The sequence below is a fragment of the Phyllobates terribilis genome, unplaced genomic scaffold (genome assembly GCF_046119375.1).
Source record: "Phyllobates terribilis strain yellow unplaced genomic scaffold, ASM4611937v1 Scaffold_7__3_contigs__length_470593459, whole genome shotgun sequence".
Taxonomy (NCBI): Eukaryota; Metazoa; Chordata; class Amphibia; order Anura; family Dendrobatidae; genus Phyllobates; species Phyllobates terribilis.
Window position 1 is genome coordinate 198,582,866 of NW_027362767.1, and position 24,315 is coordinate 198,607,180.

The following is a 24,315-nucleotide window of genomic DNA, read 5'->3' on the forward strand; positions in this document are numbered from 1 at the left end:
CTCCTCGAATTTGTTCTGGCCAATAATTTCTTTACCTTTGATGGCAAAAGCCACCAACAGCTTAGGGGAATGACTATGGGAAGCCTCTGTGCTCCCAGTTATGCCAACCTGTTTCTGTGCTGGAGGGAGGATACTGAATTAACAGGTTAAAACAGGACAGAAATGGGTACAGAGTTTGTGGGTAGCAGCGGGATAGAGGAATAGAGGATGGGGAGTTTTTGTAGGTTGGGCATAGCTGAGGAAGATGCTGGTAATTTTGAGAAGTTAAATGTGTTTGTGTTGCAAACTCTAGAGACAAGACAAGACTGGAAATGTCATGCTCCTGGATTCCATCCCTTGAGTTTGTGTTCTGTGATTGGCTTCTCTTGCTACTGAACCACAGGAGACACCTTTTCTCTGGATGTTTGGGTTCTATTTTCTGGCTGCACTCTGTGTAGCGTAACACAGGTGTTTTCATTTCTCATCCTATCACCTTTTGAGTGCAGCTTTATATTCTGTCCCCCCAGCAGGTGTTTCCTGCAGGTGATAGATTAATTTGGATGTTCTGACATTCTATTGATGTTTGGAGGCAGTATGTGAGATTTCAGCTAAGGGTTTTCGCTTTGCTGTTTCTTTGCTATACTTTCCTCCTTATCTTCTGTTTATCATTAGGAAGTAAGCAGTATATTTGTTAACAGTACTTGCTTAAATCTTTGTTTGGTATTTTGTTATTTACTTTACTAACTCTGGATCTTACCTTTGTTAAGCTCACTTCACCCCTTGTAGATAATTCGCACTTTGATCAGCCCTCCATTTCTTTAGGAGGAACGTGAAGCAACTTGTTGACCTTTTAGGCCGTTTAGGCCAGAGTTGTCATCTCCTAGTCTGTGGTTAGGTATATCTCTGCACCAGTATGCACCCCTAGAGACTGCAGTGTCAGGATATCTAGTCTGTACTGGAAGCCGCAGGATCAGCTGCAGTTTTTAGTGTATAACCTATTTTCCCAAGTGAGTTGCTACACAGGCATAGCTATACAAGGAGCTGTTGGGGGCCTTGAGGGTTAGCTGCCGTCGAGCGGGGACGCCATTGCGTTATGTTAGGGTGCCAACCTGCTCTTTCAGCTAGGAACAGACCAGGGTCAGAGTAGGGCTTTTACCAGTCTGAACAAGGATCTGTCAGGTTCAGGTTTTTGTCTCTCTTGTTTGTACACTACCCTTGTGCTTGTGCAGTCTTAACAGGTAGAAGTCGTGATGGCGGCCTGGTCCAGATGGAAAAGACCAACATCTGTGAGTAATATACTGTAATCCCTCATACGGTCTGAATAACTGTTATTTACCCCTAAATCTTTACTGTAAGGTTGTAATGTAGGGTTTTATACTCAGTAACAGAATTATCAGCTGCTGATGTGCCCACAATACCGGAGTGCCCCTCTCACCACTTTCAGTGACCCATGTGATAATGAGGATTGGGGATGGGTCAGCGCCTTGCCGGTATGGGGCCTTTACATTTATGATGGCAGCCCTGCTCCTGGTCATAAGGACAAACCAGTCAATAGCTTGTCCATTACAGCTGCTAGCATGTACATGTCTTTACAAAGAGACCTTCATGTTTCTACACTGGATATCAACCAATGACTGTACCAGGATGAAGGAGTGAAACTGTATGGGATTAGAGTTGCATACTTTATTTTGGAGTTCCCCAAACCAGAGCTTAACGTGTAAGACTAGTTTTATTCTCTTCATAAAAAGACAAAAAGCATCAAATCGCTTATTTCCTTACCTACTGCCACAATTGTCTGCCGACTCCAATTCATTTTCACTGGGTGTCTTAATGGCTAAAGGTGGGTGTAAATTGGGAGAGGAGTTCTTGTGCCCATTTGTCTGTCCAGTCATCCTCCATGGGAGCTCTTGGAAACACAGCTTTTAAGACTAGAGACGGCCAACTGTGTGAATAAGCAGATATTGATACCGCATGAAATAGATATTACAGAAATGGACCTCTACTATTCAATTCTCACAATAGGGTTTTTCCTAGAATAAATTCTTACAATTCTTGATATTATGTATTTGTACTGTTTTTCATTACATACAGGTGAATCTCACTAAATTAGAATATCCTCAAAAAGTTACTTTATTTCAGTTCTTCAATACAAAAAGTGAAACTCATATATTATATAGAGTCATTACACACAGAGGGATCTATTATATAGAGTCATTACACACAGAGGGATCTATTATATAGAGTCATTACACACAGAGGGATCATTATATAGAGTCATTACACACAGAGGGATCTATTATATAGAGTCATTACACACAGAGGGATCTATTATATAGAGTCATTACACACAGAGGGATCTATTACATAGAGTCATTACACACAGAGGGATCTATTACATAGAGTCATTACACACAGAGGGATCTATTATATAGAGTCATTACACACAGAGGGATCTATTATATAGAGTCATTACACACAGAGGGATCTATTTTATAGAGTCATTACACACAGAGGGATCTATTATATAGAGTCATTACACACAGAGGGATCTATTATATAGAGTCATTACAGAGTGATCTATTTCACGTGTTTATTTCTGTTAATGGTGATGATTATGGCTTACAGCCAATGAAAACACAAAAGTCATTATCTCAGTAAATTAGAATACTTTATAACAACAGCTTGAAAAATGTTTTCAAAATCTGAAATGTTGTCCTACAGAAATGTCTGTTCAGTAAATGCCCTCAATATTTGGTCGGGCTCCTTCTGCATCAATTACTGCATCAATGCGGCAATGTGGCATGGAGGCGATCAGCCTGTGGCTGCTGAGGTGTTATGGAAGCCCAGGTGGCTTTGATGGCTGCTTGTTGGGTCTGGGGTCTCTCATCTTCCTCTTGACAATACCCCATAGATTCTCTATAATAGATTCTCTGTGGGGTTAAGGTCAGGCGAGTTTGCTGCCAATCAAGCACAGTGATACTGTTGTGTGTATGTTAAAAGGCTCGGATGCCGCACACAGCACGCAGAGAGTATGGCAGAGGTTTAATTCAGGATTTGGTTTCTCCACGCAGGGAGTGTAAATTTAAGTAACACAACAATAAAACAGTAAAATCGGACAATAAACGATTGTGGTTTGACTATAACACGGAAAGGATGAACAATACGGCGCAGTCCCAAAAGTTCAGACTGAATAAGAGAAGGTAGATTACTGGAGGCTTGCACTTATCTGTCCTTTAGCGATAACTACGTCCGTGTTCAGACACTCACTCCGGAGGGTGTCCATCTTCTGGTGGCAGTGGGTGGTCTCGGGTCTCACCCACTGGGCCCCCAGTCCTTTTGACCACATGACAGCGGTCACGACTCCTTTAAGAGCCGTAGCAAGCTCCTCCGGCGTACAGCAAACTGCGTTAGGATCACTAATCCCGGGTGCGTCCTCACACGGAGGTCACCGTCAGATGTCTGGAAAACTGTGGTGATGCAGGTAACTAAACGATCACTTTCTGTAGGCCCGGTTCAGACCGCACGCCCCTTGTTTTGCAGAAAGCTGTGTCACCCGTTCGTCCGTCACCGCAGACAAGTCAGCAGGTCTCTATTTCACTGAGGACAGGGCAGCACGTCTCTCTCTCTCATTGTCGGCAGGTCAAACTGTTTCTCCCCAACTGCCGGTCTGCTCTCCACAACCAACTGTCTCTTTCGCGCGAGCCCAGACACCTGACTTCCTCTCTTCCGTCCCTCTCCTCTGTCCCCCAGCACTGTCCAGGAAGTCCCCCATGCACTCTTAACCCCGTCCCCTGGCAACACTGGGCAGGACCCTGGCAGCTCCAGCGCCGGAGCTCCACACCTGTCCCTAGGCAAGTCTTCCTTCTTACACATAAACCAGGTATTGGTACTTTTGGCCGTGAGGACAGAGGCCAAGTCCTGCTGGAGAATGACATTTCCATCTCCAAAACGCTTGTCGGCAGAGGGAAGCATGAAGTGCTGTAAAATGTCCTGGTAGACGGCTGCGCTGACTTTGGTCTTGATAAAACACAGTGGACCTACACCAGCAGATGACATGGCTCCCCAAACCATCACTGATTGTGGAAACTTCACACTAGACCTCCAGCAGCTTGGATTGTGTTCCTCGCCACTCTTCCTCCAGACTCTGGAGTGTGTCAGTGACTGCCTTCTGGACATCTGTCAAGTCAGCAGTAGTGTTGAGCGAACATGCTCGACACTGCTCGGTACTCTCCCGAGCATCACGCTACTCGGGATGTTCGGCGAGCACCGAGCATTTCCGGGTTACTCGGGCGGGAGCTCGAGTCTCCGCCCTGCATGTTTGGCGCTCTTTACAGAGCCAATGAACATGCAGGGATTGCCAGCCAGTCTCTGTAATGCTGCAGCCATGTTGGTTGTGGGCATTACAGTGATTGGCTGGCCGCACAATGTCACCTCGAGTATTTAAAACCGGGCGCCGCCATCTTGGACACAGTCGCTCCGGATTAGATAGTGTAGGGACAGCACTGCTGATTTAGGGAGAGATATAAACTGCAAAATAGTTAGTGTAGGGTCTGTAAAGGCTGCCAGAACAAACAAACAGTCCTTTTCAGGACTAATATCCATCCCAGACACCAGGCAGGCAGGCTGTATAGGAGACGCAGTGGTTATACCAGCAAACGCTGCATTACAGTCCTGTGTGCTCCTGTTGCTGAAATTGCTGGACTTAGCTCCAGGTCGCGGGGGCCAGGAAAAATCCTTTTTTTCCATCTAAGTCCTCCTTTTTTTTTCCTCCTTCACACTGTACAAATACCCGTCTTATTAACCTTTTGGTGTGTCTCCCCCCCCCCCCCCCCAAAAAAAAAAAAAAGCGTGTCTCTGATTTTTCAGACACAAATATAACTGTTGAAAATAGTCTGGTGTAGGCTAGAGAAACAGAAGTGTTGTTTTGCACTTCCACGGTTCAAACCTCTGTATTATCCATTTTGGGCCATTTGTATGTAAAAAAAAAAAGCAGTTTGAGTGTGTCGCTCACTGTTCAGCCGCAAATATCTCTATTTAAAAAAGTGTGGTATACCCCAATAAACAATAACTGTGGTTTTGCCATCCCACGGTAAAAAATCTCTATTATTCAGGTTTTGGTAGTTTTTTCCGTAAAGAAAAACAGTAGTGTCTCCTGACTGTTGTGACACAAAAATATATCTATTGAAAATAGTCTTGTGTAGGCCCGACATCCCAGTGTGGTTTCGCAGTTCCACGGGTCAAATCGCTGTACTATCCAGTTTTGGGCCTTTGGTATCTAAAAAAAAAAGCAGTTTGAGTGTGTCGCTCACTGTTCAGCCGCAAATATCTCTATTTAAAAAAGTGTGGTATACCCCAGTAAACAATAACTGTGGTTTTCCTCTTCCACGGTTCTAATCTACTCTTTATTACCCTTTTTCCATTGATAGTGCAAGTGTAAGCTATTTTACTTCATTTACAATGGGCAAGGCGCGTGGCAAGGGACGTGGAAGTGGACGTTCTGGTGATGGTTCGTGCAGAGGACGGGGCCGTGGCCAAGGTGAAAATGTGCCACAACCAACAGCCACATCTTCTCGCTCCCACTTCTTGACCGAATTACTAGGGAAGCACAGAACAACACCAGTATTGAGAACTGATCAGTGTGAACAGGTTATTAATTGGATAGCAGATAATACTTCCAGTTACCTGGGCACCACCACCTCCGGTCTGTCTTCCACACGGTCAACTCTTAGTAGCCGTGAGTCTCGACCGCATACTCCTCCTCACCCTGATGCTCCTTCTTCCCACCATGCCGAGTGTCGTCAGACAGCAAGTGATCCCACACTTGGACACTCTGAAGAGCTGTTCACTGGTCCATTTCCATATTTGGGCCCCTCGCCTGATACGCTTGAAGTGGTGGAAGAGGAGATCCCATGTTGCGATGCCCAAATATTTGAACAGCCACGGCCACAGGAAGTCGACGTTGGCAATCTGTCACAAGAGGTGGACGATGACGAGACACAATTGCCAGGAAGTGAGGAGGAGGATTGTGGTGCGCAAGTGGAAGAGGAGGAGGTGGTGGATGATCTAGTAACTGACCCAACGTGGAAGGAGGACATGCAGAGTGAGGCCAGCAGCACACAGGGGGAGGGAGGCAGAGTACCCCAACAGTCAGGAAGAAGCAGTGTGGTGGCCGCAGACAGAAGGCAGGCAACCGTTCCCCGTAACACGAACACGAGGGACGTTGCCAGTACAAGCGGTAGGTCTTCCAGAGTGTGCAATTTTTTTAAAGACTCTGCTGATAACCCCAAAAAGGCCATATGTTCCACCTGCCGTGCCAGCATCATCAGGGATGACAAAACTACCAGCCTGACCACCACCAGCATGATCAGGCACATGGCAGCAAAGCACCCGACTTTGTGGGGCGAAACCCAGGGTCCACGACCAGTCTCAGCGGGTGTCACCACTGCTTCTTCCACTGTTGTGCGTGCAATAGAACCCCCTGTTGTGTGTGCAAAGCAATCCCCTGTCCATGCTGCATGTAAAGATGCCCCCTCCTCTCAGTCTTCACTTGTTATGGCAGTTTATCAAGAAACAGCATCAACGTCCACGTCCCACCGCAGCGTTCAATTGTCCATATCCCAGACCTTTGAACGAAAGCGGAAATTCGCAGCTAACGCCCCACAGGCCACAGTCCTAAATTCGCACATTTCACGACTGCTTGCATTGGAAATGCTGCCTTTTAGGCTGGTGGAGACGGAATCCTTCCACAATCTTATGGCGGTGGCCGTCCCTCGGTACTCGGTCCCCAGCCGACACTATTTTGCCCGGTGTGCCATCCCCGCACTACACAAGCACGTGTCCCAAAGCATCTGCCGTGCCCTCAACAACGCAGTTACTGGGAGAGTCCACCTGACAACGGACACGTTGACAAGTGCTTGTGGCCAGGGACGGTACATCTCTCTGACGGCACACTGGGTAAACATAGTGGAAGCCGGGACCCAGTCGGACCTTGGGACGGAACACATCCTCCCCACACCGAGGATTGCGGGCCCTATGTCAGTCAGAGTTGCCCCCACAGTGTACAGCTCCTGCGCATCCTCCTCCTCCTCCTCATGTTCAGCCTCCATCTTAGATATCACCACATCAGTTACAAGCTGGAAGCATTGCAGTACTGCCTCCGCCAAGCGGCAACAGGCTGTGCTGAAACTCATAAGCTTAGGTGATAAACCTCACACTGCTTGTGAGTTGTGGACAGCTGTGAAAGAGCAGGCAGATCTGTGGCTGAGACCGCTGAACCTACATCCCGGCATGGTCGTGTGTGACAATGGCCGTAACCTGGTGGCGGCTCTGAGGCGAGGTGAGATCACACACATACCATGCCTGGCTCATGTGCTTAACTTCGTGGTTCAGCGGTTTCTTAAATCGTACCCCGAGTTGCCAGATCTGCTCGTCAAAGTACGCCACCTGTCAGCTCATTTTCGCAAGTCGGCTACAGCTTCCGCCGCCCTTGCTGTGTTGCAGCAGCGTTTGCAGCTTCCGGCACACCGACTGGTGTGTGATGTCCCCACACGTTGGAACTCTACCCTCCACATGTTGCAAAGGATTTGTGAGCAGAAGAGAGCAGTTGTGGAGTACCAGCTGCAACAAGGCCGTCGATATTCAGGTCAGACTTCACACATAAGACCTCAGGAGTGGACCTGGATGTCTGACATATGTACCATCCTGACAAACTTTGAGGAGGCCACCAAGATGGTGAGTGGCGATGACACCATCATTAGTGTCAGCATCCCACTTGTCTGTCTTTTGCAACGCTCTCTGCAGAGAATTAAAGAGGAGGCATTGCAGCCAGAGTATGATGAGATGGATCAAGAAGCCGTAGCGGGCGATTACACACAGCCCAGCCTCATCTCATCCCAACGTGCATTGGGGGACAATGAGGGAGAGGAGGAGGAGGAGGAAGAACAGGAGCTGCTATCATGCGTTGTAGACGGTAGTACCTGTACAAGTGTCATACCGTCGGTTCAGCGTGGGTGGCCTGAGGACAGGGGGGAGGAGGAAGAGGAGGAGGAGGAGAGCATGGTCAGTCGTCATCTTGGTGAGGACACGGAAATCTTGCCCGTTACCAGTCTGGCACGCATGGCTGACTTTATGTTATGCTGCCTTAACCGTGACCCTCGCGTTGTCAAAATGTTGGGTGACAGTCATTACTGGTTGGTTACACTTGTAGACCCCCGCTACAAGGAGAACTTTCACTCTCTTATTCCTGAGGTGGAGAGGTCTACAAAAATGGGGCAATACCAGAAGGCCCTTGCTGCAGAACTCTTAAAAAAATTCCCATCTGAACACGCTAGCGGCAGAGGTCACAGTTCGTTGCCCAACCAAGGCGTACAGGCGAGAGAGACACAACTCCAATCCAGCAGAGGCAGGGGAACACTGTCAACGTTCTGGGACAGTTTTCTGACACCCGCCCAGCTTACAGGCCCTGAGGCGCGGGGTACTCTCACAAGGAGTGGAAAGTTTCAAAAGATGGTGAGGGAGTACCTTGCCGATCGTACCAGCGTCCTCCGTGATTCCTCTGTGCCTTTTAATTATTGGGTATCCAAGCTGGACACTTGGAATGAACTCGCTCTGTACGCCTTGGAGGTCCTGGCCTGCCCTGCCGCTAGCGTGTTATCGGAGCGTGTTTTTAGTGCCGCTGGGGGAATTATAACTGATAAGCGCACTCGCCTGTCAACTGACAATGCTGACAAGCTGACCCTTATCAAAATGAACAAGGGCTGGATTGGGCCAGACTTCCCATCACCACCAAATGACAGCAGAGTAACATAAAGTCAAATCCACTGTGTTATTTCGGGAGGTGTATTCACATGCACCGCTTCACACCCACACATGGGTATACGCTTCCTCGTTTCGGCTGTTTAATCTTCTTCTCCTTATCCTCAGCCTCCACCACCACTATACCACCAGGGTGCCAGCATTGCAAGTTCCTCCGTCCTTATTTTTGGCAGCTTTTGCTTGCAAGGCATAAGCAAATACTATGGGACACCCACTCCCCAATAATGGGACTTATGTTTGTAATATGCTGTACTGCATGGCTCTTGTAAGGGGCATTGCAAGTTGCTCCGTCCTAATTTTTGGCTGCTTTTGCTTGAAAAGCATAAGCAAATACTATGGGACACCCACTCCCCAATAATGGGACTTATGTTTGTAATATGCTGTACTGCATGGCTCTTGTAAGGGGCATTGCAAGTTGCTCCGTCCTAATTTTTGGCAGCTTTTGCTGGGAAAGCATAAGCAAATACTATGGGACACCCACTCCCCAATAATGGGACTTATGTTTGTAATATGCTGTACTGCATGGCTCTTGTAAGGGGCATTGCAAGTTGCTCCGTCCTAATTTTTGGCAGCTTTTGCTGGGAAAGCATAAGCAAATACTATGGGACACCCACTCCCCAATAATGGGACTTATGTTTGTAATATGCTGTACTGCATGGCTCTTGTAAGGGGCATTGCAAGTTGCTCCATCCTAATTTTTGGCAGCTTTTGCTGGGAAAGCATAAGCAAATACTATGGGACACCCACTCCCCAATAATGGGACTTATGTTTGTAATATGCTGTACTGCATGGCTCTTGTAAGGGGCATTGCAAGTTGCTCCGTCCTAATTTTTGGCAGCTTTTGCTGGGAAAGCATAAGCAAATACTATGGGACACCCACTCCCCAATAATGGGACTTATGTTTGTAATATGCTGTACTGCATGGCTCTTGTAAGGGGCATTGCAAGTTGCTCCATCCTAATTTTTGGCAACTTTTGCTGGGAAAGCATAAGCAAATACTATGGGACACCCACTCCCCAATAATGGGACTTATGTTTGTAATATGCTGTACTGCATAGCTCTTGTAAGGGGCATTGCAAGTCGCTCCGTCCTAATTTTTGGCAGCTTTTGCTGGGAAAGCATAAGCATATACCATGGGACACCCACTCCCCAATAATGGGACTTATGTTTGTAATATGCTGTACTGCATGGCTCTTGTAAGGGGCATTGCAAGTTGCTCCGTCCTAATTTTTGGCAGCTTTTGCTTGGAAAGCTTAAGCAAATACCATGGGACACCCACTACCCAATAATGGGACTTATGTTTGTAATATGCTGTACTGCATGTGACGCGCCCCTTGGGCCGTGTGTACACGTGTGTGGGATACCCGGTGCCGGGTCTCTGTGGTCTGTAGTCTCCGTGGCGGTGACCCGGTCCCGTGGCTTAGGCTGGTCAAACCAGTGGCAGTTTTTCTTAGGTTTTGAGGTTAATTGTCCGACTGCGCCACCCGTGGATTGTGGTCAGGGAGTACCACCGCTGCGAGGCAGACCGCTGAGGCTGGTGTTGTGTGCGCAGCATAGAATGGGATAACTCCCCTTGGGAGGAGTATAGCCTCAGGGCAGTGAGTGTGGATGATGGGGGTGATGGTGCACGAGCGCAGCAGGAATGACTCAGAGTCTTTGCAGTGCAGTTCAGGGTCTTTACTGATGATTATAAGGTAGACCCTCCCGGGAGTACTGGCTAGCATAAGAGGCCTGGTCAGTCTGTGAGCAAGCAGGAATTCCCCTGGCCAGGTGGAGTTGTAGGCCTCCCCGTCTGTCTGCACTCTTCCTGGCTACCTTGCTGTAAGCGGGTAGAAGTAGCCCACGTCCCTGAGTGTACCGGGTAGTGCTCACCCGTATGGCTGGTGACTTGGGGCCTTCTGTTAGCCTCCGCTCCACGACGGCGGTGCTGGTCCCTTGCTTGTTACTGAGCCTCCGGGCTTCTATGGCCAGAGGACCTGAAATCCCCTGCCGGCTGGTTTCTGCTGCTGGATATATAAGTCCTCACAGCTTCGGACTCCTGTGTCCGGTTCCTATTGTCTTCTGCCAGGGCGAGCTCTGCTCAGCTTCCAGCCCCTGGTCTTTAGCTCCTAGCTCCTACAGAGCTCCTTGCTGTTACTTTGCCTTGCTCTCACTCTGACTCTGACTGTTCTCTGACTCACTCAACCCCGCCCCAGATCCAGTTTATAAGGGCAGAATTCTCCCCTCCCAGGATTGGGGCAGGAGGGTGTTGCATGTTTAAGGGATCCTGACCAGGAAACCTCCCACTTGCTCTCCGACGTAATATCTCTATTACTGTGGTGACCAGACCCCTGGGGTGCCACACATGGCTCTTGTAAGGGGCATTGCAGTTCCTCATAATTTTTGGAAAGCCTTCCATTCACTGCTTAGGCCAACAGTGCACGGGAGACCCAGTTGCTATAAATGGAAAAAAAGGTTTAGTTAACGCCCTCTGACCTCCATGTCATTTCCAAGGGGCATTGGAGTGGCTCGAAATTTTTGGTAGGCATTGCACTCACTGTATGCCCTATAACTGTGTAGCTGAACCGCTTCTTTTGTTACAGAAACATATCCTACAAGACACATCTGGTTGACTGGCCTGATATTGATGTGAATGGTCCCTGTTCCTCCTGCTCTTTCTCCTTTGCCACTACCTCATCCATCATTTATCACCTGAAGCTTTGTTTTAACGGGAGTCATAGAACCTGGATAGTAGCAGGAAAACATACAGCAATCCTCGGAGGAGGTAGGATATGCGCCAAAACGCTGACCACCTCAGGCCTAGCCGCTACTACATACATGCGCTTGCATTACAACAAAACAAAGCAGATGCTAACTTCTATCATCCTCATCATGCTCCTCACCTTGGCACTCTCAACTCCCCTGATGGAGAAGCCAGGGCCCACCGGAGGAGTCTGACAGTCCGGTGGGCTCGGCCAATGCTGCCCTAAAGCAGGCCAGGCTAAGAAAAGTGTGGGAACGTTTACTGGGACAAATAGGGGCGGCTGGGGACCGAGTATGGACACCCGGCCACCCCCTGGAGGCTGGGGAGCAAGCGGGGACACCCGGCCACCAGGCGGCTGGGGACTGAGTATGGATACCAGGCCGCCGACACAGCCATGGCATGGTGGCCAGATTCCGCCTCCACATGCCTAAAAGGCCCAATTTAAAGTGCAAGCAAGCAAGCAGTATGGTATTGCAGCCTGGGGGTGGGTGGGTGGCAGGCTGCATACTTGCGCTTGTATTGCAAGGAATGGGAGAGGTACAATTGAACACTGCCCTGGGACAAGGACTTGAATGGGGATAGTTGCAAGTCTGCAACGACAGGTGCAAGGTGGGAGGCATCTTCGCATGTACCATGAACAGGGGCATGCACACACTACAGCGGAATAGGCTCTCCTTCCCACTTAATGCACTGGGGAGGGCACAGGTAATGTTTTGGTATACGCGCTTAATCTTATGTATAAGGCACACCAGGACAAATATGGATGTATGGATACCTCGCTGCCGAAGCAGCCATGAGGTAGTGGCCTGCTTCGGCCTCCTCCAAACTAAAAGGCCCCATTTCAAGTGCAAGCTAGCAGTATGGAATTGCAGTCTGGGGGTGGGTGGGTGGCAGGCTGCACACTTACACTTGCATTAAAAGAAAACATAGCAGATGCTAACTTCTGTCATCATCATCATGCTCCTCACCTTGGCACTCTCAACTCCACCGATGGAGAAGTCAGGGCCCACCGGAGGAGTCTGGTTCTCTGGTGGGCTCGTCCAATGCTGCCTAAAGCAGGCCAGGCTAAGAAAAGTGTGTGGGGGGATGTTCCAAGGAGAAATAGGGGCGGCTGGGGACCGTTTATAGACACCCGGCTGCCCCCAGGCGGCTGGGGACCGTGTGTGGACACCCGGCCGCGGGGCGGCTGGGGACCGAGTATGGACACCCGGCCGCTGGGCGGCTGAGTATGGATTCCAGGCCGCCAACACAGCCATGACGTGGTGGCCAGATTCCGCCTCCACATGCCTAAAAGGCCCAATTTCAAGTTCAAGCAAGCAAGCAGTATGGTATTGCAGCCTGGGGGTGGGTGGGTGGCAGGCTGCATACTTGAGCTTGTATTGCAAGGAATGGGGGAGGTACAATTGAACACTGCCCTGGGACTAGAACTTGCATGGGGATAGTTGCAAGTCTGCATCTTCTGATGCGGTAAGGATCACTTATGATGGGCACACTTTTAGACAGTGACCTGGGAGTCAGAGATGCTTCCAGGGGTCTTCCCCATGCTGTTCCCTTGTCTTTTCAGCACTGTATGCATGTGTCACACAGCACATGGCCAGATAAGGTTGTAAAATGTTAAAATGACATTTCACGGTGAATGCATTTGTCATAGTTGAAAGCAATACAAAAGTGCAAAAACGCATAAAAAATGCTACTTGTGAACATAGCCGAAGGTGTGGAGGAGTATTTCTGTTTGTGGTCATTTATTTTAACTTATACACAAGTCTTTACCCTGGAAAGGATGTTCCTTAACATATTTCACAGGAAAAAAGTTTCACTTTCGTTTTTGAATGTTTTATTGTGAGCCTGTAAAAGTGGCTTAATACCTCTGACCACGTTGTTGACAGCAGTGACCTGGGGGTCAGAAATGCTTCCTGGGGCGATCCCCATGCTGTCCCCATGTCATTTGAGCACTGTCACTATCGTTTTGGGCACTTGTTAGGCTTTTAAAAGACTGCCGTGGGTGCCACCGCAAAAATGCTCGAGTCTCCCATAGACTAACATTGGGCTCGTTGCTCGGGTCGAGCACCCGAGTATCACGGCGAGCTCGGCCCGAGCTTCGAGCACCCGAGCATTTTAGTGCTCGCTCAACACTAGTCAGCAGTCATCCCCATGATTGTGGAGCCTTCTGAAACAGACTAAGTGACCTTTTTAAGTGCTTAGGAAGCCTTTGCAGGTATTTTTTGTTTATTATTCTAATTTACTGAGATAATGACTGTTGTGTTTTCATTGGCTGTAAGCCATAATCATCAACATTAACAGAAATAAACACTTGGAATAGATCCCTCTGTGTGTAATGACTCTATATAATAGATCCCTCTGTGTGTAATGACTGTATATAATAGATCCCTCTGTGTGTAATGACTCTATATAATAGATCCCTCTGTGTGTAATGACTCTATATAATAGATCACTCTGTGTGTAATGACTCTATATAATAGATCCCTCTGTGTGTAATGACTCTATATAATAGATCCCTCTGTGTGTAATGACTCTATATAATAGATCCCTCTGTGTGTAATGACTCTATATAATAGATCGCTCTGTGTGTAATGACTCTATATAATAGATCCCTCTGCGTGTAGTGACTCTATATAATAGATTCCTCTGTGTGTAATGACTCTATATAATAGATCCCTCTGCGTGTAATGACTCTATATAATAGATCCCTCTGCGTGTAATGACTCTATATAATAGATCCCTCTGCGTGTAATGACTCTATATAATAGATCCCTCTGCGTGTAATGACTCTATATAATAGATCCCTCTGTGTGTAATGACTCTATATAATAGATCCTCTGTGTGTAATGACTATATAATAGATCGCTCTGCGTGTAATGACTCTATATAATAGATCCCTCTGTGTGTAATGACTCTATATAATAGATCCTCTGTGTGTAATGACTCTATATAATAGATCGCTCTGCGTGTAATGACTCTATATAATAGATCGCTCTGTGTGTAATGACTCTATATAATAGATCGCTCTGCGTGTAATGACTCTATATAATAGATCCATCTGTGTGTAATGACTCTATATAATAGATCCCTCTGTGTGTAATGACTCTATATAATAGATCCCTCTGCGTGTAATGACTCTATATAATAGATCCATCTGTGTGTAATGACTCTATATAATAGATCCCTCTGTGTGTAATGACTCTATATAATAGATCCCTCTGTGTGTAATGACTCTATATAATAGATCGCTCTGCGTGTAATGACTCTATATAATAGATCGCTCTGTGTGTAATGACTCTATATAATAGATCGCTCTGCGTGTAATGACTCTATATAATAGATCCATCTGTGTGTAATGACTCTATATAATAGATCCCTCTGTGTGTAATGACTCTATATAATAGATCCCTCTGCGTGTAATGACTCTATATAATAGATCCCTCTGTGTGTAATGACTCTATATAATAGATCGCTCTGTGTGTAATGACTCTATATAATAGATCCCTCTGTGTGTAATGACTCTATATAATAGATCCCTCTGTGTGTAATGACTCTATATAATAGATCCCTCTGTGTGTAATGACTCTATATAATAGATCCCTCTGTGTGTAATTAAATTTTTATGGTATTCTAATTTAGTGAGATGCACTTGTATTTACAGAAAATTAAGTTAAACATAGCTAAAATCTGAAGCTATACACATAAAGGGTACCTGTCATTTTGGGATGTTTTTAGCATTACTCCCCCTTATATGGGCTGCTGTTAGAGCGAGATCCTCTCCTATTGCTAAATACAGCTCTGAGGTGCCCGGCTCTGAAGGCTGAATCACTGCCACACGCGCAGATCGGTGCGCAATAGAAAGTCTATGAGCCCATGCACACAGTGCTGCTCGCATCCAGGACACAGTAGAGCTGATATTTTGAGTGATTGGTAGGGGGTCTCAAGAGCCAGACCCCACTGATCAGCAGCAACTTGAAGGGGGCATAAGATACATTACAACAGAATGATACTTTAAAATTCCATATTGAATGGTAAAACTCATAGAACTAAAAAAAAAGATAGAAAAATATAGATACACATAACAAGAAAATAGGGTGAAACTATCTGTTTATCAAAGTTTAACTGGTGGGAGAATTTGGGTGGGTGACCAGATTTATTGAAAAAAAAATGGTGCATTAGAGTATCAAGTAAGCTTATAAAACTAAGGATTAGGGGCCAAACATCATCATGTAGAAAGATATCAAAATATCAATAATCAGAGATTAAAGTAATTATTTTTTTCGGCCCTAGGCCTGTAACCATTACAGGTGCAACCACTGCATCTAAAGTAACATGTGGGACATTAATAGAGGAGTTATTTCTGATTCTTTATTCTGACATATTTGCAATTAGCATGAAATGTCTCCCAAATATGAGGCCATTGGTAACTATAGGAGATTTTCTTCTTCAGAATTAACGTTGTAGATCAATAAGTTAAACTCAATTGAAGGGAATCTGTCGCCAGGTTTTTTCCACCTAATCTGAGAGCAGGATACTGTAGAGACAGAGACCCTGATTCCATGATGTCACCTACTGGGCTGCTTGCTGTAGTTTTGATAAAAACACAGTTTAATCAGCAGGAGATTATCGCTGCAGCACTAGTAAACCCGCTCCATGTAATCTTCCATATTCATGAGCTTTGTATAACCCCACCCCCACGCCTGATTTGCAGCGTTCCACGTACACTGAATAGGCAGAAAGCAGCCAATCAGTGGTGGGGGCAGGGTTATATGCCGATCATCATTGAGATAACTGCTAGATCTGCAACAGATAAAACTGTGATTTTATAAAAAGTGCAGCAAGAAGCCCAGTAAGTGACACATCGCTGTAATCAAGGTCTCTGGCCTTATATCATGCTGCTCTCAGATGGGTTTTTTGATTAGGCAGGGCTGCTGCAATGTTATACAGTACATGAGTTCATGAAGTCTTGCACGTAATTCACTAGGCTTAAAGAGAATCTGTCTCCAGGTTTTGGCTACCTCATTTGACAGCAGTAGTAATAAGCGAACGCGCTCGCCACTGCTCAGTACTCGTCCGACCATCACAGTGCTCGACGAGCTCGGCGAGTATTTCCGGGTTGCTCGGGTGGGAGCTCAGGTCCCCGCCCTACATGTTTAGAGAGCCAATGAACATGCAGGGATTGCCTGTCACTCATGGTAATGCCACAGCCATGGTGGTTGTGGCATTACAGTGATTGGCTGGCTGCACTGCGTCATCAGGTCTATATCAGACCTGGCGCCGCCATGCTCGTCACAGTCTACCCCGGAAACAGGCAGTGTAGGGAGAGGTGCTGCTGAGTCAAGGAGAGATTTGCTTGTTTATACTTAGTATTCCACAACATATATCTATAATATCCATCTTCACTAACAGTCCTTCTGAGGACTAATCCAGCTGAATATATTCAGTGGTGATAGCAGGAGTTAGGCAGGTAGGCAGTGTATGTGGCAGACTGCAGTGCATATTGCGCAAGAGGGTCCATTGAACATCCTGTTAATTTAGGTATTCCACAACATTATATATATATATATATATATATATATATATATATATATATATATATATATATATATGTATATGTATATGTATATATATCCATCTGAACTAACAGGCTGTGTATGTGGCAGACTGCAGTGCATATAGCAAGAGGGTCCATTGAACGTCCTGTCTGCTGCTGCTGTAATAATTACAGATATTTGTAGACATAGCCCCAGATATCAGTGGCCAGGTCAAATTATTTTTTGATCTTAATCCTGGTTATTTGCTTAAATAGCAATCCAGAGTACACAATTTTTCTGCTCCATTTGCTTGTTAGCACTGCAGAATACAGCCAGATCTGTTCCATATTTCAGCAATAAAAATCCAGAAATTTGAACTGAACGTGGAAAATATTGGCCTCCTTTTCCGTTCTGTTGCAGTGTGTCGGTCAAGCTATTCACACTAGGTCTCTGTGAAGAATAGTATTAGTAAATTACAGGCCTGCTATTTAAAACTGTGGTCCTCTGTCAGACATATATCACATATAAGTGTTCCAAAATAATCCATTTCTGCCTTCCGTTTCGTTGCAGTGTGTCGGTCAAGCTATTCACACTAGGTCTCTGTGATGAATAATAATAGTAAATTACAGGCCTACTATTTAAAACTGTGTTTTTCTGTCAGACATATCATCTATAACAGTGTTCCAAAATCAGCCATTTCTCGTGAACATAGAAAATATTGTCCTCCATTTAAAATGGACAAGATGCGTGGCAAGGGACCGGGAAGTGGACGTGATGGTGATGGTGCATGCAGAGGTCGAGGACGTGGCCATGGGCTAGCTGAAATTGTGCCACAACAAACACCCCCATCTTGTCACTCGACCATCCTGACCCAATTACTAGGGGACCGCAGTACACCACTATTGAACCCAGAGCAGTGTCAAAAGGTTATTGGTTGGACAGCAGATAGTGCTTCCAGTCCCTTTGCCACCACCACCACCCTGTCTTCCACACGGTTAAGTCTCAGTAGGCGTGAGTCTCGACTGCATATTCCTCACCCTGATCCTCCTTCCTACCACCATGCCGAGTGCCTGGAGACAACTGATACCACACTTGGACACTCAGAAGAGCTGTTCACTCTTCCATTTGTAGATTAGGGACTTCCGCCCGGCCAGCTTCAAGCGAGTCAAGAGGAGAACGTGTGTAGCAATGCCCAAATATTGGAGCAGCCACGGTCACACGAAGGCAATGGTGGGTATGTGCAATTACTGTCGCAAGAGGTGGATGATGATGAGACACAATTGCCAGAAAGTCAAGAGGAAGACCAGGGTGCGGTAGTGGAAGACGAGGTGGTGGATGATAAAGTAACTGACCCAACCTGGCTGGGGGACATACAGAGTGAGGACAGCAGCACACAGTGGGAGTGAGGCGTAGCACCACAACAGGCAGGAAGAAGCAGTGTGGAGGCCACAGACACAAGGCAGGAATGTGTTTGTCTTAACACCAACACGACAGAAGTTGCCAGCACAACTGTTAGGTCTTCTTGAGTCTGGTTGTTTTTTAAAGACTCTGGAGATAACCTCAAAAAGGCCTTTTGCACCACCTGCCAGGCCAGCATCACTAGGGGTAGCAAAACTAGCAGCCTGACCACCACCAGCATGATCAGGCACATGGCAGCAAAGCACCCGACTAAGTGGGCCGAACCCCAGGGTCCAGAAACAGTGTCTGCAGGTGACACCACTGCTTCTTCCACTGTTGTGTGTGCACACCAATCCCCTGTCCATGGCGCATGCCAAGATGCCTCCCACCCTGCACGTGTCGTTGCACACTCTCAACTAGCACCATCAGCAAGCACATCCATGTCCTAGCACAGCGTTCAGTTGTCCCTACCCCAATCCTTGTAACGCAAGCACAAATACGCAGCCAACGCCCCACAGGCCACACTACTAAATTCACACATTTCGCAAATGCTTGCACTCGAAATGTTGCCTTTTAGGCTGGTAGAGACGGAAGCTTTCTGCAACCTGATGGCGGCAGCCATCCCTGGTACTCGGTCCTCATCCACCACTATTTCTCCCGGTGTGCTGTCCCCGCATTACACAAGCACATGTCCCACAACATTAGCCGTGCCCTCAACAATGCAGTTATTGGGAAAGATCACTTAACCACGGACACGTGGACAAGTGCTTGTGGGCATAGACGGTACCTCTCGCTGATTGCTGATGGCACACTGGGTTAATATAGTGGAAGCCGGGATCCAGTCGGACCTTGGGACAGAATACGTCCTTCCGACACCAAGGATTGCGGGCTTTGGGTCAATCAAGGTTTTCCCCACATTCTACAGCTGCTGCATCTCCTCCTCCTTTTCAGCCTACATCTCCGAAATGACCACATCAGTCGCAAGCTGGAAGCACTGCCGCACTGCCTCGGCCAAGCGGCAACAGGCTGTCCTGAAGCTAATATGCTTAGGTTACAAACTGCACAATGCTGAAGAGTTGTGGACAGCTCTGAAAGAGCAGGCAGATCTGTGGCTGACACCGCTTACCCTACAGCCAGGCATGGTCGTGTGTGACAATGACCGGAACCTGGTGGCGGTTCTGAGGCAAGGCAAGCTCACACACATACCATGCCTGGCCCATGTGCTTTCGGACGATGGTGAGGGAGTCCCTTGCCGACCGTACCAAAGTCCTCCTTGATTCGTCTGTGCCTTATAATTATTGAGTATCCAAGCTGGACACGTGGCATAAACTGGCTCTCTACGCCTTGGAGGTCCTGGCCTGCTCTGCCGCTAGCGTTTTGTCAGAGCGGGTTTTTAGTGCCGCAGGTGGAATGATAACCGAAAGGCGCATCCGCCTGTCAACTGAAAATGCTGACAGGCTGACTCTTATAAAAATGAACAAGGGCTGGATTGGGCCAGACTTCTCAACACTAGAGATGAGCGTTGTTCTACTCGAACTGTTCGCCAATCTCAAATTCGAGCTGTTTTGGGCGGTGTTCGAGCCGGTCGGCGAACACGAACAATTTGAGAAAAATTCGGCTGTTCGAGGTTATGTTCGATAACTGTTCGTGCACCAAAATCATAACTGGAATTTTTCTCAGTAATGATGAAAATTAATGTTAATACGCAGTTTGAGTGTACAGCGGGGCGGGGGGAGGGGCAGGGGATGGATCTCTGCAGGAACAATGAAGATCTCCATTTTTTTTTCTCTTTCCCGCATTTGCAGTGGGGAGGTGCAATCTGTCAGCCTATCAGCAGCGCACACACGGAGCGAAGTGCTTTTTTTCACACAAGCAAGGGCATGTGTGATTGGCAGTGTATGTCACATGTCCTTGCCCTATAAGACCAAGCCATTTTCCCCGTCGCCACCATTTTCTCACTGCTGCAGCTGCGTGTTAGACGGCACCGCTGTTGCTGTGTGCGCTATACCTTGTTAATTTCAAGCCAATTTTCGCACAAATATACAGATAGCTTGGGAGTAGGGAATAGTTGTGATTGCAGTCCTTTTAAGGACTAGGTTACAGCATTTCCTACGACTTTTATCAGGCAGGTCTGTGCTCTTAAATAGATAGATTGTGGGAGTAAAGACTAATTGTAATTGGAGTCCTTTTCAGGACTAGGTTACATCAGTTCCTATCAGTTTTTGCCAGGCAGGTCTGTGCCAGTGCTGTGCAAGTTTTTTTCACAGCATTTGGCTGAATCTAGCAAAGCTAATCCTTTTTGGCCTATTGCAGAGTGTGTTAGTCAGTGGAGTAGCCTATCTGTGTTGCAAGATATACCACCTGTGTATAGAATACCAATTTTTTTACTGCACCTAGTGAAGTAAAATCTTTTGGGCATAGCATCATTCTATTAGTCCATCTATACTGACCTCCATCAGGTTGCAAACTGAATATAATTTTTTTCTGCATCTAGCTCTGAAAAAATATTTGGGCTTCTAGCAGTGTGTGGGACTTGGTCTATTAGTCCATCTATACTGACCTCCATCAGGTTGCAAATTAAAAATAATTTTTTTCTTCATTTAGCTCTGAAAAAATATTTGGGCTTCTAGCAGTGTGTGGAACTTGTTCTATTAGTCCTTCTATACTGACCTCCAGCAGGTTGCAAATTGAATATAATTTTTTTCTGCATCTAGCTCTGAAAAAATATTTGGGCTTCTAGCGGTGTGTGGGACTTGGTCTATTAGTCCATCTATACTGACCTCCATCAGGTTGCAAATTAAAAATAATTTTTTTCTGCATCTAGCTCTGAAAAAATATTTGGGCTTCTAGCAGTGTGTGGGACTTGGTCTATTAGTCCATCTATACTGACCTCCATCAGGTTGCAAATTAAAAATAATTTTTTTCTGCATCTAGCTCTGAAAAAATATTTGGGCTTCTAGCAGTGTGTGGGACTTGGTCTATTAGTCCATCTATACTGACCTCCATCAGGTTGCAAATTAAAAATAATTTTTTTCTTCATTTAGCTCTGAAAAAATATTTGGGCTTCTAGCAGTGTGTGGGACTTGTTCTATTAGTCCTTCTATACTGACGTCCAGCAGGTTGCAAATTGAATATAATTTTTTTCTGCATCTAGCTCTGAAAAAATATTTGGGCTTCTAGCGGTGTGTGGGACTTGGTCTATTAGTCCATCTATACTGACCTCCATCAGGTTGCAAATTAAAAATATTTTTTTTCTGCATCTAGCTCTGAAAAAATATTTGGGCTTCTAGCAGTGTGTGGGACTTGGTCTATTAGTCTATCTATACTGACCTCCATCAGGTTGCAAATTAAAAATAATTTTTTTCTTCATTTAGCTCTGAAAAAATATTTGGGCTTCTAGCAGTGTGTGGGACTTGTTCTATTAGTCCATCTATACTAACCTCCATCAGGTTGCAAATTGAATATAATTTTTTTCTGCATCTAGCTCTGAAAAAATATTTGGGCTTCTAGCGGTGTGTGGGACTTGGTCTATTAGTCCATCTATACTGACCTCCATCAGGTTGCAAATTAAAAATAATTTTTTTCTGCATCTAGCTCTGAAAAAATATTTGGGCTTCTAGCGGTGTGTGGGACTTGGTCTATTAGTCCATCTATACTGACCTCCATCAGGTTGCAAATTAAAAATATTTTTTTTCTGCATCTAGCTCTGAAAAAATATTTGGGCTTCTAGCAGTGTGTGGGACTTGGTCTATTAGTCCATCTATACTGACCTCCATCAGGTTGCAAATTGAATAAAAAAATTTTCTGCATCTAGCTCTGAAAAAATATTTGGGCTTCTAGCGGTGTGTGGGACTTGGTCTATTAGTCCATCTATACTGACCTCCATCAGGTTGCAAATTAAAAATAATTTTTTTCTGCATCTAACCCAGCCAATAGTTTTGGCCTAATACCACAGTTTGGCCACTCAGCTCTGCTCGGTTACCATCCATTGTTTTTTTGTGCAAACAACTCCAGAGTTGTGAATTAGTTAACCACCAAAATGAGTGGAAAAAGGCCTGCTGCTGGTGGAAAGGGGAATAGGCGTGTTGGGAAGGGGAAAAAAGGTTGTGTCCGTGGGGTAGGTGCAGAAGAAAGACCATCTTCCAGCCAAACTAAAATGTCTACTTCTTTTAGCGGACAATGTGATAAGATCCCTTTCTTACGGCCACGCCAATCGCTACAAATTCCAGATGAGGCACAAAAACAGCAGGTGCTTCAACGGATATCAAGTGCTCCTTTAAGTGGGCTCTCCTCCACATCAACTTCAACATCACAAATACTCCAGTCCTCAAAGGTGTCACCCAAATCGCACTTGCTTCCTCACAGCTCCCAAATCTCCAGCTGCCCGTCTGAGTATGAGGTAGAACAGATGGTTGAGTCTGCAGAGCTGTTTACTCATACTATAGCCTGGGAATCAGAGGTCGACTCCAGCGCTTCTGTGAATCCAGACGAGGAAATGATCTGCACTGATGCCCAGAATCTTTATGAGTCGGATCCAGGACCAGACGCAGAAGGTTCTGACCATAATGTAGACCCTCATTCCCAAACTGTAACTCCTGTTGGTGGAGACAATGAGGAAGACGATGATAAGACTCAAATACCTGATTGGAGCGACAACTTTAGTTTTTTGTCAGGGCAGGAACAGGTTGGCTCTGAGGACGACGGGTGTGATAACGCACAGGGTGATGATGATGAGGTCGGAGATCCCACTTACTGTCAACCCACAGTCAGCCAAGAGATGAGGTCAGCAGAGGAGGTGGAGGAAGATGCTAGTGACGACGAGGTCAGGTTGCGCCTTCCTGGACAGAGACGTAGTACTGGAAGCACGTCAACAACTGCATCCTCAAACACAACTCTGCCTCTCACCACAAGTCGTGGTGGCTCTTCAGGTCGCATGGGTGCTAAGCCTTGCATAGCCTGGGCATTTTTTCAGATCGATAAAGATGACCCAACTCGTGTTATCTGTAACATTTGTCAGCAAAAGCTAAGTAGAGGCCAAAAAATACATAGTTTGAGTACTTCATGCATGAACCGGCACATGGACATGAAGCATAAGTTGCAGTGGGAAGCTCAGTGTGCTACAATGCGGTCTAGCCGGCCGGGCCAACCACCGTCTGCCATATCTTGTGCATCCGCGGCCTCTTCATCCTCTGTGACTGGGGGGACAGCAGTCACACCTGTTTTGGGGCGCAGACCTGCCACCTCTTTACCCGCAACAGCCAGCGTGATTGGCAGGTCATCATTTTCTTTGGAGGTGGTAACACCAGCTGGTCTTGAGCGCTGTCCGACATCGATAGCACCACCTTTGGATCAAGGCAACCTAACATGTCCGCCTGCATCTTCCTCACAGACCGGCAGTTTGCCGGGGACACCCTTATCAACCCCGTCTAAGCACAATAGCCAGCCCTCGGTCCCTCAGATGTGGACAAGTAAAAGACCATTTCCTCCTAGCCATGAGAAAGCTAAGAGGTTGAATTTCACCATCTGCAAGCTCTTGGCTACAGAAATGCTGCCTTTCCGCCTGGTGGACACAGAGGATTTTCGAGACCTTATGTCCGTCGCAGTGCCCCAGTACCAGATGCCCAGTCGGCACTACTTCTCAAAGAAAGGTGTGCCTGCGCTCCACCAGCATGTCGCACACAACATCACCGCTTCTTTGAGAAACTCTGTGTGTGACAGGGTGCATTTCACCACAGACACTTGGACGAGTAGGCATGGACAGGGGCGTTACATGTCGCTGACTGGGCACTGGGTAACTATGGTGACAGCAGGACAAGGGGCTGCTGTCCAAGTCTTGCCGTCCCCACG

At 46.6% G+C, this 24,315-nt stretch overlaps 1 protein-coding gene across 1 annotated transcript in view; it reads right to left on the bottom strand.

Annotated features, from left to right (window-relative positions):
• The window catches only part of CNGA2 (cyclic nucleotide gated channel subunit alpha 2), a 103,038-nt gene that overhangs the window by 18,243 nt on the left and 60,480 nt on the right, over positions 1–24,315 (bottom strand). Inside the window, exon 2 of the mRNA XM_073637743.1 lies at positions 1,759–1,921. Coding sequence (XP_073493844.1) covers positions 1,759–1,871 — 113 coding nt within the window. The 5' untranslated portion in view covers positions 1,872–1,921. The remainder of the gene's footprint in view (positions 1–1,758; positions 1,922–24,315) is intronic.